Consider the following 16,012-nt stretch of genomic DNA (forward strand, 5'->3'; position numbering starts at 1 on the left):
TGGAGGCACAAACCTGCCCAGTTCAGGCATCTGAGTTAAACCAGGCAATCGAAACAGTGATTCGCTGTTCAGGGAAGGCCTGAGAGTCACCTCCATTAAAGAAATGGCAGTTGGCTTTTCTTGTCATGACTCATCGAAATGTATTTCCCCTGTGAGAGATTTTCAAAACTGCAGAGTGTAATATGTGGAAGAAAAAGAAAGCATTTGACAGAATTAAAATCACATTTAGAAACAGCAAGGATAAGATTTTCCTTCTTTCTTTTTCTTTTTTCACATGAGCCGTGAGTCTTGAAATGAACATTTTAGACTTTTTTTAATCACAAAGTCAAAGTCAGCTTCAGTGTCTAATAAATACTAAGAATCTGAATATCTGTAAGGCTGGGGTCGGGGGAGGACAATGACCATGCATAGATCAACAACAAAACTTTAATGAAAAATGAAAAAAATATAGTGCAAAAAGTGATAAAAAGAAGTAACACGTCATCCACAGGCTGAGGAATTAGCAGCAGGTTTACAGTGGTCCTCTGTGGCTTATGTGAGTGTCCTTATGCCTGGTGCTGTTGGACGTGCAGGGGACGGACTGGATGAGTAACAGCCCAGACTTTTTGGAGGCGGAGAGGAGAGAGTTCAGCATCCTGACAGCCTGATGGATAAAGCTGTTGTCCAGTCCGGGGGGAGACTGAAGATGGTTGCTTTGCGGGCTGCAGATGGGTGTTGTTAATGACCAGGAGAGAGGAGAGTGAGGCGCCAGTGATCCTCCCAGACACATACACTAAGTGCTGCAGGGTCATGTGGTTGTGGTTAGAGGTCCAGGAGAGGCTACGACTGGAAGTCAAGAACAATATATATGTATATATGTATGTGTGTATATTTATTTATTTGTTTATTTATTTATTTATAATTACATTTTTCCACCTTAATTGGACTGATTTGCTAATTATTTGTTGCTCCACTTGCAATGCCCACTTGACAGTGGTCCCCACCACAGATTGGGAACCTCTGCAGTAACCCGTGCCCTCCTGGTTTGGGCTGCCCGGTGGTGGTGGTCGTGGTCCTCCACTCCAGCAGATGTCACTTTACCTCTGGCTGAGCTTCAGATGAGCTGCCTGTTGCAGTGGACAGAGAGAGAGAGAGAGAGAGAGAGAGAGAGGTTTCAGTATGAGGGTGTTGAGACTTGGTGCAAGTTCTCAGAGTCAAGCCTCAGGAGAAAACAACAAGTCGGAACCGAGCAGACAGCAGCCCACCAGGTTTTAAACCATCTCAGCAGGCGAGTCAGAGGCGTGCTGTTATTTTAACATCCCCACCCACTGATGACAGGAGGGTTTTGGTTTTTTTTTTTTGCAGTATAAACCTGTTTGATCTTCTCCAATTAAGCGTCATTTGAAGATGCCTGGAGAGTTTGCGCGTAAAAGTGCGCGCTGCTCCGTGGCGCACCGCGCTCGCTTCCCGTCCTGTCTTCATCTTCATCTTCATCTTCATCTTCATCGGATCTAGAGCTGAGCAGGAGCGGAGCCGCCGTCTAAAGCATCTGAAAATGGCTGTGCTGCGTCCCGCCCGGGGCGGCTCGGCTCCGCGTCTGACGCGGTTAATGTGCGTTTTGTTGCTCGTCTCCGTCTCTGTCGCCTCCGCCAGTCGTGATGTTGCTCCAGGAAACAACGAGACGCAGAGAAACCCGCCCGGGGGGCCACAGGAGGACCCCCATCACCAAACTAACTCCTCCACGGCTCATAAAAAGGCTTTCCCCGTCCTCTCCTTCAACTACGACCACGTCAGGAAGCCCTTTGAGATCTCCCTGTGGATCCTCCTGGCCCTGCTGATGAAACTCGGTGAGTGACACATGACTCAGAGGACGGAGGGTTCTCCTGCTGCCACATTTATTAATGCTCCCCCATTTGGCCTGAGCGAGGAACTGACTTATGAATGAGAGGGTCTGACTCTGCAGGCTGAAGGAGGCACGTCAGTCCCTTTATTAATGGTTCCTCCAGGGCAACTTTGTCCTGAAAGCTTTATATTTGAAAACATTTAAGGAAAATAAGAGTAGAAGCCTAACCCTAAAAAGAGCAGAGACACAAAAATGATAACTATACATAGGAACATTATTCAAATAGATTCTGATTGAAAATGTTAAATTGATAAAAACTAGAGCTGAAATGATAAATTGAATAACCGATAATTCAACTGACAGAACATTTTGAAAATCAATCAACAATTCATTGATTTCATCTCAGATTTGAGGATTTTCTGTTTCTCTTTGTCAAGTAAGAAAGTAGAATTTCTATTTTTCAGATTTGAAGATGCTGTGACATTTGAACCAGCTGCTGTGCTGTTTTCCAACTGGAACCAGAACCAGCAGAACCAGAGATGATTATTATTATTATTATTGTTATTTTTATTCCACACGTTCTTCTTCCTTTGTCAAAACCTGATGCCTACATTACCCACAATTCAACAGTTCAGTAGGGGATTCAGGTGTGATTCAGGTAGCAGTCAAAATACAAAATACCCAGATTCATTTTGTTCTGAATCTCTTTTCAAACCTTTTATTGCTCCTCCTCAACAAGCAGGTTGTGTTGTGTTGTGTTGTGTTGTGTTGTGTTGTGCTGTGTCAGAACCCTCAACACTAAAAACCTGCCCAACAACAGGTGACAGATCTAAACTGAATGTTTGAGTTGTAGTTTTTTTATAACTTCAGTTACTTTGATCCGATAAAGAGATTGAAGAGGATTCAGGTCCGATGATGTGTGAAATTGGTGGTGTTCCCCTTTAAAGATGAGTATCTGACTCAGGGTCTGCCGCTGACCCCGGGTCCATATTTTCTTTGGGTCCTTATTTTTAGCGACACTAAGGGTATATTCCCTCCGCAGGCTGTAACACAATGCTAATAGTGTTTCCACACACTGATCCAGTGCCACACAAACTTATTTTAGGTGGAGCCTGATGGTGTTAACGTCCTTCCCCCTGTGGTCCAGGCAAAGGCTGAAGGATTAGTGTCTCATTTCAGCCTCGACGAGAAGACTGAGAACAGCTGTTCAGACTGTGTAAAGGGATAAAATGGATCACTTAGAATAATTCACCTGTTGCCAGTGACCTTTAGCTTCGACGCAGCCACACAGAGGCTAATGCCAAAGCACAGCTCCGGCCACAGTGTCTTTTATCCCAGAGGCAATTGACTCATTCACTTCTTATCAGAGACTCGGTTTATTCCTGACTGGAGGATTTCTGAAATCTTCACCACTGTATTTTCTTACTTTTAGAATTCATATCGTCAATGTTGTTGTTATGTGTTTTCTCTCTTGGCCAGATCACTATAAAATGCCGCATTTCTTTTTGGATACATTTATTCGAATCTACAAATATGGAGTCACGCTGCCTGTTTTGATAATTGAGTAATCGTTTATTTTTCGAAACATTTCCTGGCTCCGGCCTCAGAGATGTAACTGCGAATGTCATGAGGTTTTAAACTGGTAGTCAGACAAAATAGTCAAGTTGAAGACATTGTCAAGGCCCCTGAGAAATTAAAAATACCAGTTTCTCACAATTTTTTTTAAATGATCAATTGAGAAAATAATTGGCAGATTAGTCCATGATACAGATTTTGAATTAGGAAAAAAGGAAAACACAGCACTTGGATATTTTGAAATCCTTAGTACAGCATTCTCAGGAATCACTTATGTGTTTCCTAAGCACTATTGTGAGTCTCATTTCCTCCTTTTCTCTTGTTTTTCGCCTGTAAAACACTTTGAACAACGTCTGTATGAACTGAAACTAAATGTCAAATTCCCAGAAATATATCAGAGGACAGAACTTTGGTTTCTCCAGTGATGGCTACAGCCCTCATCCCAGTGAGGTTCATTTCTTCCACAGGACACTTAAAACACAAATAATGGTGCATTTTGACTTTTTGTCGTTGTGTTATCCACCATGTGTCCATCGTGTCAGATGTGTAAACACCGGGCCGGGCAGGTGTGCTGTAGGAATCTCTCCTGTGGTTTGTCAGCAGCTGAGTGAGCTGAGTGAAGCTGTCTGGCATCTTATCTGTTCGCCCGGCTGTAGTCTCCGAGGGCTGGTCCAACTTCCTGTCCAAATGCACTGCTCGATAACAAAGATCTCAGTGTGCAGAGTCAGAGTGGAGAGGAGGGGGCGAGGACGGCTGCGCACAAGACCACTGACTGCATAAAACATGGAGGAGCCTGGACCCCAGTCACATGACAGAGGCTGAGTGTCAAGGTCTCATTTAGCTGAGAGAGAGGTGGCTTTAACAAACAGGACAAATACTATACTGAAGAGCTGAGGTGGAGGAAGTATTCAGATCCTTTACTGAAGTAAAAGTACTAATACCAGACACTCTACTGCAAGTCAAAGTCCTGCAAACAGAGTCCAACATGTGCTGCTGCATTCATGCGTAACAAATCATATATAATGTAAAACACAATAATATAACAGTAGACTGTTTATATAGTATCTAGCCGATCAGCTGACACACAGGCTGACTGCACAAAACACCTTAAGTTAAGATTTCCCTTAAAGTCTGACTTAAGGTTTCCTTGAAATAAACAGTTGCACAAAAATACCTTAAGGCTTCTCCTTAAGGTTTTCATAAAATGTTCACTTAAATATGATGTTCTCTCCTTATCTTAAGGAAACCCTTAATTTGCTCGGTTTGATATGATTGTTAAGACATAACAAACAACGTGGAGACTTCACTTTGGGCACTGGGGAGTTGTGATGGTCATTTTTCACTATTTTATGGAATTTTATAGACTGAAAAATAAACAGATGAAAGAAAAAAACACAATTATTCAACAGGTAAAATTCAGTTGCATCCTTTGTTGTTTTTTTTTTTTATTTATTTCAACTTAACATCTAATAAAGGCAAATAGTGAAGAGTCCTCAGTTAAATAGATGGAACTGAGACCACACAGAGATTTGCAGACAGATGCTCTGCTCCCACAGACAGCCTGTTTGTTCCCTGCAGCTGCAGCGTGTTTCATATTTCTTGAGGATGTTGTAGTGAGGAAAACATGACTGAGCTCTTTCTAGGTGCTGCTCTAATACACACAGAGATGAATCACTGAATGTAGACTCTATACACGGTAATAGCCTGATGTCTGTTTTATATCCTGCAGTGTCTTCTTGCAGTGAATGTGAGATCCTGTTGTATTTAAATGTACTTATACCATTACTTGACTTATAAAACAAGTTCGAGCCCGAGGTTATGTCTTCATACTAGTTTTTAGTTTTGCATTTGTGCTTTGAAAAAGACCCTGATGAGAATTATACAGTAAAATAAAAAGAATAAACTTAGGAGTCAAAAAGTGACCTCATTTTCTAATTGAGAAAATAATTGGCAGATCAGTTGGAATTGGAAATAATTGTTATTTGCAGCCTAATCCAGGAGTTTCATCTTTGCGTGTTCTCTCTCTGCAGGTTTCCACATTATCCCCCGAGTTTCACACGTCGTCCCAGAGAGCTGTCTGCTGATTGTCGTTGGTCTGCTGGTTGGCGGCATCATCAAAGCCATCGGAGAGGAAGCCCCGATCCTCGACTCCAAGCTCTTCTTCCTCTACCTGCTGCCTCCCATCATCCTTGATGCCGGCTACTTCCTGCCCATCCGGCCCTTCACAGAGAACATGGGCACCATCCTGGTGTTTGCGGTGGTGGGTACGCTGTGGAACATCTTCTTTGTCGGCGGGATGATGTACGCCGTGTGTCGGATAGAAGGGGCTCAGCTGGGCAGCGTGGACCTGCTGTCCTGCCTGCTCTTCGGCTCCATCATCTCGGCCGTGGACCCCGTGGCCGTCCTGGCCGTGTTCGAGGAGATCCACATCAACGAGCTGCTGCACATCCTCGTGTTCGGGGAGTCGCTCCTCAACGACGCCGTCACTGTGGTGAGTGAAATGACGGCTGCACTTATACAGTTTGTGTTACTTGTACTTCCATCCTCTGCTTTTTTATACTAATATTATATATAAATTCACAACATTTCAGAGGGAAATTTACCTGAGAACATTTGAGACTGAGATTTTACATGAAGAAAACCCATGATAATCTCTAAACCAATGGTTCTCAACCTTTTGGCTCGTGACTCCCCACAGTGTTTCAGATGTCAGTGAGTCGTTAGCAGCTACAACAAAGAGACATATCAGCTCTAAAAGTCTCTGCTGGTTTCATTTCAACTGTTTGAGGACAAAAGAGAAAAACTTTCACTTTGTTTTTCCTTCTTTCGTCTCCCATGAATCATCTGATGACCCCTCACATTAATCTCCCTCTGAAGGGCCCTGACACCTATGTTGGGAATGATGGGTGAAACTAATAGAAATGGTAACTAATGTTATATAAAGGAATTAAAAATACTAACTCCTTTTCATTTTTCATTTTCCTACTGATTATTATCCTGATTCAATTCAAGTGATTTTTTTCCCCCACTTATGTTCTTGTTTTTATCTGTCTTGGCCTGTGTGTGTATTGAGTGTCTGAGTCAGCCCTCTTAACAGGCAATCACTGATAATACGGGGCAAGCCATAATCAATATTATATTAATTCACCTCTGTGCTGTCTCCTCAAGAGCTGCAGAGGCTGTTAGAGATTAAATGTGGCTTTGTGTAAGGCGGTCTGATGGTCACTTCTCATAGCTACAAATGTCAACAAATAACATGAGAGATGAACAATATTGTACAGTTTCTTAGATAAAAACAGTATAAAAAACGTGGTAACATTGGCCTATGAAATGAAAACCCAGCTGAAAGTTTGAACATGCTGTTGATCTTTGTGTTAACCCTGAATATAAATGGCTTCCTCTTGTTGCACCACTAGGTAATAAACTTATAAAGAGACAAATGTTTGATAAACCAGCCATTGACGGAGGCTTTGTGCAGACATCAGTACAGACGATATTCTGCTGCAGATTAAATCAAGGCTCGAATGGTCAGTTTGAGACCCAGCTGGAACCTTGTTTGAGTCTTTGCTTGATGAGAGTTTCTATTTAAAGCTCTGTTTACTGTTTATTTTAAGCCTAAAAAATGAATTTTAATTTCAGAGGCCAAAACCTGCTGCAGATGCTACTGCTGCTATAACAACCACTAGAATGATTAGTAATAATAAGAGTCATTTTATTGATTTTATTTGTAAGCTGTAATTAAGCAAATCCTGAGCGTCTGCTCTGCTGATGTAGGTGATAAACACTGTGGCTTTGTGATTTAGTTCCATGGTAAAGTAGTTTGAACTTTATCACCAGCACACATCATTATCTAGAGAGCGCTCAGACAACATACCAAGGCTGCACGATAATAACAGCATCTTTTACTTCACTTCTTAAAAACAAGGACTTTACAGACACGAGAACAGAAAAAATACAGTGTATCTCCATCTGAACCTTGATCAGTATAAAATACACAACCATGGACACGTGTGCCAGATTCTTTTCATTTCAGGAAGTGCAGTAGTTCATGAGAAAATAGCTCAACTATGGGGGTAAAAATGTTCAGAAATCCCTGAAAAAATCATCAATCATCTAAACTGTGTCTACTCTGCCTCTGTCTCTCTCTGTGCAGGTCCTGTATCACCTGTTCGAGGAGTTTTCTCACGCAGGGACTGTGTCTGTGGGTGACGCCCTCCTCGGTGTGGTCTGTTTCTTTGTGGTTTCCGTGGGAGGCGTCATGGTGGGAGCCATCTACGGCATCCTGGGCGCTTTCACTTCTCGCTTCACCTCCCACACTCGTGTCATCGAGCCCCTGTTTGTTTTCCTCTACAGCTACATGGCTTACCTCTCTGCCGAGGTCTTCCACCTGTCGGGGATCATGTCGTAAGTAGAAGTCGGCGTCAAGGCCTCGGTCTTTGTACTTTCTGATCTAAAAATCTGACCTATGTTTCTGAAATATCCTGGTATGTGTGACTGATTGCCTCAGCAAGGAAAAACCGACTCATATGTCTTGATCCTTAGACTCCAGTTGTTCTGAAACCTTTTCATACCAAGATCCAAAAGTTTGACCTCAAAGACTCAATGAAAAGATTTTCACATCCTGTCTTTGGTAGCGAGGTAGAAACCCAAACATGCCCTTTACAATTCCAGTATGATTTCCTTTGTTCATTATTTAATTATTAATAAAATTCAAAAAAGTTGTTTTCTATATTTATTTGTTAATGATTTTTATATATATTTATTTGTTTACATTTTGCACCAATTAAAAGTTAATTGCCTCTTATTTTAGAATATATTGATATATTCTAAAATAAGTAAAAAACTGTTAATTGCATCAGAAGATATGATTAAATTGGTTTTACAAAACAGTTCAAGTTTTCCTTGTTTCAAAACTTTATTTGGGTAAAAATGAACAAAACGTAAAGGGATTGATTATTCAGTCATTCCTGCGGGAAAAATGCCAAATATTACCTGGTTCTAGTTTCTCAGTTGTGCTTTTTTGTTTTATATTGTAAAATTCCTTTAGTTTTGGACTCTTGGTCAAATAAAAGAAGCAAACTGAAGGTGTGAACATGGACTTATAGACATTTTCTGACATTTTAGAAAACAAACTATTCACTGATTAATAGAGAGAATAATAATAATTGATAACCAACACTTATGATTTGACAAGCAACAGTTTTATTTTGAAGTTCAAATATTGTCTCGCACAGCTTTAAATCTGCAGTAACTAAGCGTCTGCAGCTCCAAACCTCCCTCCATATTGGTGCATTTATCTCTTTCCTTCTTTCAGGTTGATAGCGTGTGGCGTGATGATGCGGCCGTACGTGGAGGCCAACATCTCCCACAAGTCCTACACCACCATCAAATACTTCCTGAAGATGTGGAGCAGCGTGAGCGAGACGCTCATCTTCATCTTCCTCGGTGTTTCCACGGTGGCCGGTCCTCATGCCTGGAACTGGACCTTCGTCATTTTCACTGTCATCATCTGTTTAGTGTCGAGAGTGCTGGGTCAGTACAGAGACACAGAGATTTTTTTTTTTTTTAAATAAATGTCACTGATATATTGAGGTTGATATGTAAAAATATTTTTGACAGCACCTGTCTGTGTTGTTGTGTCCTTTCTGTATTTGTGTTTGCAGCACTTTTCATATATTTTGTGAAACATTCACTCTTACATGTTGTGTTCTGTGTTTCAGGAGTCATTGGTCTCACGTACATCATCAATAAATTCCGTATTGTGAAGCTGACCAAAAAGGACCAGTTCATCGTGGCCTACGGTGGCCTGCGAGGTGCCATTGCCTTCTCCCTGGGGTTCCTGCTGACCAACAGCGAGATGAAGAACATGTTCCTCACTGCCATCATCACTGTCATCTTCTTCACTGTGTTTGTGCAGGTGAGAGCGAGTTTTTCATATGACAAACATGAACTTTTTTTGTGCTTGTCCATCAGAATTAAAACACATTGCACAAATCAATTCTCCAGCACACCATGTTTATTCATTGACTGCATAATGTTTGGTGACTAAAGCATGGTGCACTGGAGAAGAGATGTGGGATCAAATGAAAACATAATTTTATAGATTAAAAATCTTGGCATAAAGATAATTATGATGAAATATTTTAAGAAATACATGAATGAAATGATCAAATAAATGTACAAAAAGGGGGTTTTCATGTAATAATAATAATAAGAAGATGATCAAGAACAAGATCAAAGCCGAGGTTACAAATTCCTTTACGTGGAACAAACAACACAACGATAAATGAATTAAAACCAGGAAGATATAATAGACATAATAAGATGACAAATTCATTCATAGGCTAATTAATAAAATATGTTTTAAGAAGAGATTAATATAAGTGGTTTTTATATAAAAATAAGCTCCCAAAAATGTTCTTAATTTTTTACATCCATTTTCTTTCCTACTTAGTCGGGTTTGGTCTCCATATCAGGTAATCTGTGGTCTGTACTGACCTCCAGTGGTGGCGAAGAGCGGTTGCAACAGCATGCGGTCATCAGTACGAAATGAGAAGCGATGTTAAAGTGAGAGTGTGTGTTTGTGTGTGTGTCTGCCCTCCTTCACTCCAGTTTCTGTGTTCAGGGAATGACGATCAGGCCTCTGGTGGAGCTTCTGGCGGTGAAGAAGAAGAAGGAGAGCAAAGGATCAATCAACGAGGAGATTCACACACAGGTGAGGTCTTCACCTTAAAGATCGACAACAGCGACTTGCTGTCACCATGACAGTGTAAACAATTTCTCATCTTTTTTTAACAACAATTGCTACTGAACGCCACATTATTGTTTTGAATTAATTTGATGTCTAGTAATAAGGTTTTGTTATTGTGGCGTCAATTCATTGCTATTAAACAGGACTTTAAGTACAAAACAATTCAGCTCAAACATCTGTTGATTTTTGGACTTTTACGACCCATTTAGAGTCAATCCTTTCATAAAGAGAGGGGTTTCCTCGTTTTTGCCCATAAATGTTTTTTTTGGTTTTTTTGTGACTATAAAAACTTTAAAACGTTTTGTCTTTAGTTCCTGGATCATCTCCTCACAGGAATTGAAGACATCTGTGGACATTATGGACACCATCACTGGAAAGACAAGTATGTTGTTAACACGTCCTCTGTCTCCTCCCTGTTACTGTCCTCGGTTTGGAGAGTCACAGAGAGGGATTCACTCTGGGTCACATCCTTGTATGTCTCTGTTATTGGGACGTAGGGATCATGTCGGTGTGTTGGAGTGTGTAGCTCACCCTGAAACTCTTACACTTGAGCAGTTACTGTACAATGGCACTAGAATGGAGCGCTGGTGTTAAATGCACAGAGAAATTCCCCTCATGTCTATTTTAGTTATACATACATATGTCAGGATGGGGGATTGGCAGTGACAATATTGTTTAATTAACCCCCGTGCTTTAACAGGATCTTCTAGTGTGAATATGAAAATGATCCAGCAGAAATCACCCACCATGCTGGTGCAGCTGCTGCTCACGTTTGTTGCTTCAGAGTGACAGGAAGTCTTTTTGCCAAATTAAGATCCTGCTGATATTATTGTGGTTAAGAAAGCACCTTTACCTCAGTAAGACTGAATCCTTTCCTCCCTCCTCTGACTTAATATAAAAATGTAGAGGTGGTAGTAACTGGGTGCATGGATGGCCCGTGGTGCATGGTTCCCTGTCGTGCTACTTCCATCCTGCTCATGTGTGCAGCACCACTGGCAGCGCTCGGTGGAGGGCTGCCGCGAAGTTTTTTAAACTTTGTGTGTGTCTGAAGCAGCTGCATGATGGTGGGTGAGGCTGAGGGACAGAATAAATGTCTCCTCTAATGAATGGTGTTTCTGCTGTGCTCAGGCTGAACCGCTTCAACAAGGCCTACGTGAAGAGGTGGCTGATCGCAGGCGACCGCTCCACCGAGCCTCAGCTCATCTCCTTCTACAACAAGATGGAGATGAAACAGGCCATGATGCTGGTGGAGAGCGGGAGCGCCGCCAAGCTGCCCACAATTGTGTCGTCCGTGTCCATGCAGTAAGCATCAGTCGTGTTTCATGAGAGCAGAAGGAGTGCTGAGGTGTGGTGGTCTCCATTTCTTACAGGAACCACCGTCCACTATCCAAGAAAAAGACCCAGACCAACTGGAACCTTTGTTCCAGAAAGAGACGCCAACCCTCCTTTGGAAATATGCTCATTTTGTGCTTTAGGGTTAAAAGCTTAAAGAAAGTTCCTTAATAAAAGTTATAATATAATACAATACATTATAATATAATATTATGTGTGTCCCTGCAGGAACATCCAGCCAAGAGTGCCGGTCAGACAACGGGCGATACCGAGCATCTCGAAGAGTCGAGAGCAAGAGATCAGGAAGATCCTGCGAGCCAACCTGCAGAATACCAGGCAGAGGGTGAGGGAGGCCACAGTGAAGGGTCTGAAAGTCATTTACTGACGTGTGCCACTGAATTCAACAAATCACTGCTCAGCTGTGTCAACAAAAACATGTCGTCTGACGCTGGCGTTAATGTGTTTGCTCCTCAGCTTCGCTCCTACAGCAGACATGACCTGATGATCGACCCGTTCGAGGACAATGTGAGTGAGGTTCGCTTCAGGAAGCAGAGAGTGGAGATGGAGAGGAGGGTGAGTTTTAACACTGACTGTGATTCTGTTTGTAAAAGTTTCAGCTGTGGAAGCAGGAGATTGTCTCTGTTTCTAAAATTGGCCACGAGAACCTTCTTTCTTCTTTTTGCTGAGCACTTTTTGACCCTTATTTTTAGTTGCTTGCATGGACCAAACATTGCAAGTTGATTCTGTTGTAAACACATTCACTGCAGGTAACAGTGCGTTTATTAAATGTTACTAAAATGGAGCCTGTTTCCAGGTCGCTAACCACCGCCTGCTTCCTCACACACTGTTACGTCTCATTCACAGATGAGTCACTACCTCACAGTTCCTGCGAACCGCCAGGAAACTCCACCAGTGAGAAAAGTCTGTTTTGAACCAGGTCAGTTAAACATGTAATGAACACATTTCTGGGTGAAAACAGGATGTTTTCAGGATCTGACTTAACTTGGGATCATATTCATAATAGTCATATTATTATTTTACAATTGATTTGAATGATGAGATAACAACTATACCGAGATTATGTAATTACTAATCAATTTGTATTTGTGTCTGACTGTTGATAAGTAACCCAGCGCTGTTGCCATTACATAGTTTGACCACCAGAGAGCACAGGAAGTTCATTTTTCAACTGTAAAATTTCCTGCTGACTTCATGTCTTTATCATGATTCTTCAAGAAAATCTATTTTAAAGGCTCTTAAAAAATATCACTGAAAAATGCTAGTGTAGGTTACGTGCTATGAAAGAAAAAAGTCAGGATATTGTAACTCTCTAATATCGATACGAGTATCAGTCAGTAGCTTTTTACACAACCATTGATTTGCATTTTATGATAAAACTTCAGTTAAATACACATTTTTACACCCTAATTTATTAAAGGCTCTGAGGGTCGAGAGAAGAAACATTATGCTAAGATTTAAAAAGTCATAAACATCACTGTAGCCCATGTTGCTGCTTTACACAAGTACTGTTCTTAAGTATAATTTTGAGGTAATTATACTTGAGCACTTTTATTTTCTATTATTTTAAACTACAGAAAAGTACAATATATATGAGGGAAATTTATACTATACTTTTTACTGCACTACATTTATCTGACAGATGCTCACTGTCACTAGTTACTTTTCAGATTAGGATTTCACATAAAGACACATACTTCATGATGAGCTCATAATTTCCAACACACTGTTAGATCCAAACATCTCACATGGCTTAATTGAAGCTACTGTTTTCAGACCCAAAGAGGAAAACGTATATTTAGCCAAAAAAGCAAAGGTTAGCAAAAAGTCTTAAGTCTGTAAATTTCCGTATCAGATTTATGTTTTGTCTTTGTTCCAACCCCATTAATCATCTCATGACCTCTCAGCTTCACCTTGTGACCTTGTGTTTGTAGGGGACCAAGTGTTTTTATATTGGGAACTAAAGGACTAAACTACTACTTCATGTACAGGTCGAGCAGTAAAACGCTGCTAACACATGATGTTTCTGTCACAATCTAATAATGTCCAATATAATGATAAATCCATCACAAGGGCCATTTTTTTATTGCAAAACAAGCACTTGCACCTTAAATGTTTTAAGTACATTCAGCTGATAATATGTACATATTACTACTTCAGTAGAATTTTAGAAGCGGGACTTTTACTTTTTGTATCTGAAATCGGGGTAATGGTACTTTTATTTAAGGAAACGATCTGAATATTTTCCCCTCCAGTAGCCAGAAAAACAAAATAAACTTGCTCATGCTTGTAGACATTGTTAAAACACTAATAGATCAATGTCCTGTGTCTATTTTCCAGAACACAAGGTTTACACTTACGATGACAGCGAGAGCCCCAGAGGCCGGGACTCTCAGCCACATCCCAGCCCTCCTGATGCCGTCAGCCTGTTGAACGAATCCCCTCGGAGGCCCAATCAGAGCAGCACGCCACGAGCTCAAGGCGATGTCGAACTGAGGGCGAAAGCACCGGACGAGCAGGACGAGCAGGACCAACTGAAGCTGTCACGCTGCCTTAGTGACCCGGGTCCAAACAAGGACGGGGAGGAAGACAGCTCCTTCCTCTCATGATAAAGCACATATCTACAGTACTTGAAAGCGAAGGATTTATTCTCCTTTTCATGGTCTTCTCTTCTCTGTTGCATTCAATGAGTGAAGATCCCCGAGTGAATGGGAGTCGTAGCAAAGCTTGATATTTATATTTCAGTATTATTTTTTTATGTTATGTTTTTGTGATATGGGATTTTGGATGTGTCTTTTTCACAAGTTATGATTTTATCATACTTATTACCAAAGCATGCACCACTGGCCATTTGCTGTTTCAGGATTATAAGACTGAAATGAGCCACATGTCCACATTTTGTCTTAACATGCAGACTTGGAACAAATAATACTAAAAAGACAGAGCACTTTGTTTTTTAACAAACCTGAAGCACTAGATGGGTGGAGTTTACCCACCTTAAAGCACAGTATAAGGAACGCCATAAAGTAGAGCCCAACAGATATAGTAGTGCTCAAAGATGTGTTCATGTGTCGGTCCAGATTCAAAAATCTTAAAGGACAAACTGCCATAAAATTATGTACAGACATTTGTGGTCCCCAGAGGATGAATCCTACTGACTTTGGTGATCTTCTGACATCTCCTCTAGCGCCACCATGAGGTTCACATTTGTGGTCTTAAGCGGGATGTCTCCAGAGCTACATGGGGGACTGTAATGAAACTTAGTTCAGACATGCATGTCCCCATTGGGATGACTTGTAATCACCTTTTAACTTTTTATTCTTCATCACCTTCAGGTCAAAGTTTCAATTTGTCCCTTTGGTTCGTGACCAAATATCTGCAAAACTAATCACATTCCTATCAGCCTCAGCTTTTGTGCTAATTAGCAAATGTTAGCATGCTAACAACCTAAACTGATATTAGGATGGTGCACATTTTCCCTGCTTAGCTTCAGGATGTTAACATTGTCGTTGTGAGCCTGTTAGCATCCTGACATTAGCACATAGCTCAGAGCACAGCTTCACCAACAAAGGGTAACTTTAACAGTAAAGTGCTGCTCTGTAAATATCTTAGTGAAATTTCTTTTAAAAAATGAAATCAAATCTAAGCAATTCTTGATTTAATGATTAATGAAGTGTTTTTGTTTAAAAAATTGACTAATATATGATTATTTAATTCTTAAAGCTGAAATATCTGCCTTAAAAATCCATACTGACCGGGCCATACTATTACGTGTAGAATACTACTGAAGTGGACATTGTTTAGTTAATTAGAAAACACCAATTTGCTGTTGCAGAAATGTTAAAATAGCTTAAAAGTCAAGAACAAGCTGCAAATATTGTTCAACCGGTGTCTGTGAACCAGCTTAGCACTGTGTTTATTGTTACAAACGTTGCTGTACGACTGATCAGTGTTTTCTCAGGGACTGCAACATGGCTCGGTGTTAACAGATGCCCTCTGCAGAAAGAAAAATAAGTGCTTCTGTCCAAAATGTGCTGCACAGTGATCTGTTTGTAATGTGACCGTTTATAAGCCAAAGTGTTTCGACTGCCAAGAGCTTCAGTACCATTGCCACCGTAATCGAGCTTGTAAACAGAGTGTTACAGTTTGGCATTTTTTTTAAAACAAAGCTCTAAATATCTGTCCTCGCGTCGACTGAGCGCGCTTCAGACTTGTATTGGGAAGGTGAAGAGACCGAATCAACTCTTCATATCTGCACAGCACTGGACTGCCTGAGCTTTTGCTGCCTGCACATGTTTGCCTTAAAATGTTTTGCTTTTTGTGTGTTTGTTTGCCAGTTGAAGTATTTTTATATTCTGGGGAGAAAAAAAAGTGTTGTAGTCATAAATATTTGTCAAATGAAGAAAAAGCTTTAATTCCTGTCTGAAATAAAGGTTTGTCATAGTCGACGTTCAGGAATCATATGCATTTTATTTTGTTGGATTTTGGAACATGAAGTGTAGCTGGTAGGTGGA

At 40.9% G+C, this 16,012-nt stretch overlaps 1 protein-coding gene and 1 long non-coding RNA gene across 2 annotated transcripts; one reads left to right on the top strand and one right to left on the bottom strand.

Annotated features, from left to right (window-relative positions):
* Positions 1-296: 296 nt before the first annotated feature.
* On the bottom strand, positions 297-1,485 carry LOC139633515 (uncharacterized). Its single transcript, XR_011693776.1, has 3 exons — positions 1,352-1,485; positions 916-1,106; positions 297-825 (listed from the first exon to the last, which is right to left on the bottom strand). It is a non-coding gene; the product is annotated as an uncharacterized lncRNA (long non-coding RNA).
* A 49-nt stretch (positions 1,486-1,534) lies between these two features.
* LOC139633512 (Na(+)/H(+) exchanger beta-like) lies at positions 1,535-15,946 on the top strand. The gene is made up of 12 exons (XM_071499206.1): positions 1,535-1,826; positions 5,428-5,888; positions 7,551-7,801; positions 8,712-8,929; positions 9,118-9,314; positions 10,023-10,112; positions 10,460-10,530; positions 11,277-11,450; positions 11,709-11,823; positions 11,955-12,053; positions 12,345-12,417; positions 13,839-15,946. The coding sequence occupies exons 1-12, from the start codon at positions 1,535-1,537 to the stop codon at positions 14,105-14,107; spliced, it is 2,310 nt and encodes a 769-aa protein (XP_071355307.1). The 3' UTR covers positions 14,108-15,946.
* The last annotated feature ends 66 nt before the right edge of the window (positions 15,947-16,012 follow it).

This window comes from Trachinotus anak, unplaced genomic scaffold (assembly GCF_046630095.1).
Source record: "Trachinotus anak isolate AG129_WGS33_773 ecotype Australia unplaced genomic scaffold, CSIRO_AGI_Tana_v1 ptg000016l, whole genome shotgun sequence".
NCBI lineage: Eukaryota > Metazoa > Chordata > Actinopteri > Carangiformes > Carangidae > Trachinotus > Trachinotus anak.

Coding starts and splice junctions, on each gene's coding strand:
- LOC139633512 (XM_071499206.1), top strand. CDS start 1,535: ATGGCTGTGCTGCGTCCCGCCCGGGGCGGCTCGGCTCCGCGTCTGACG. Junction 8,930..9,117: donor TTTAGTGTCGAGAGTGCTGG/GTCAGTACAGAG, acceptor TCTGTGTTTCAG/GAGTCATTGGTCTCACGTAC. Junction 10,531..11,276: donor CACCATCACTGGAAAGACAA/GTATGTTGTTAA, acceptor TGCTGTGCTCAG/GCTGAACCGCTTCAACAAGG.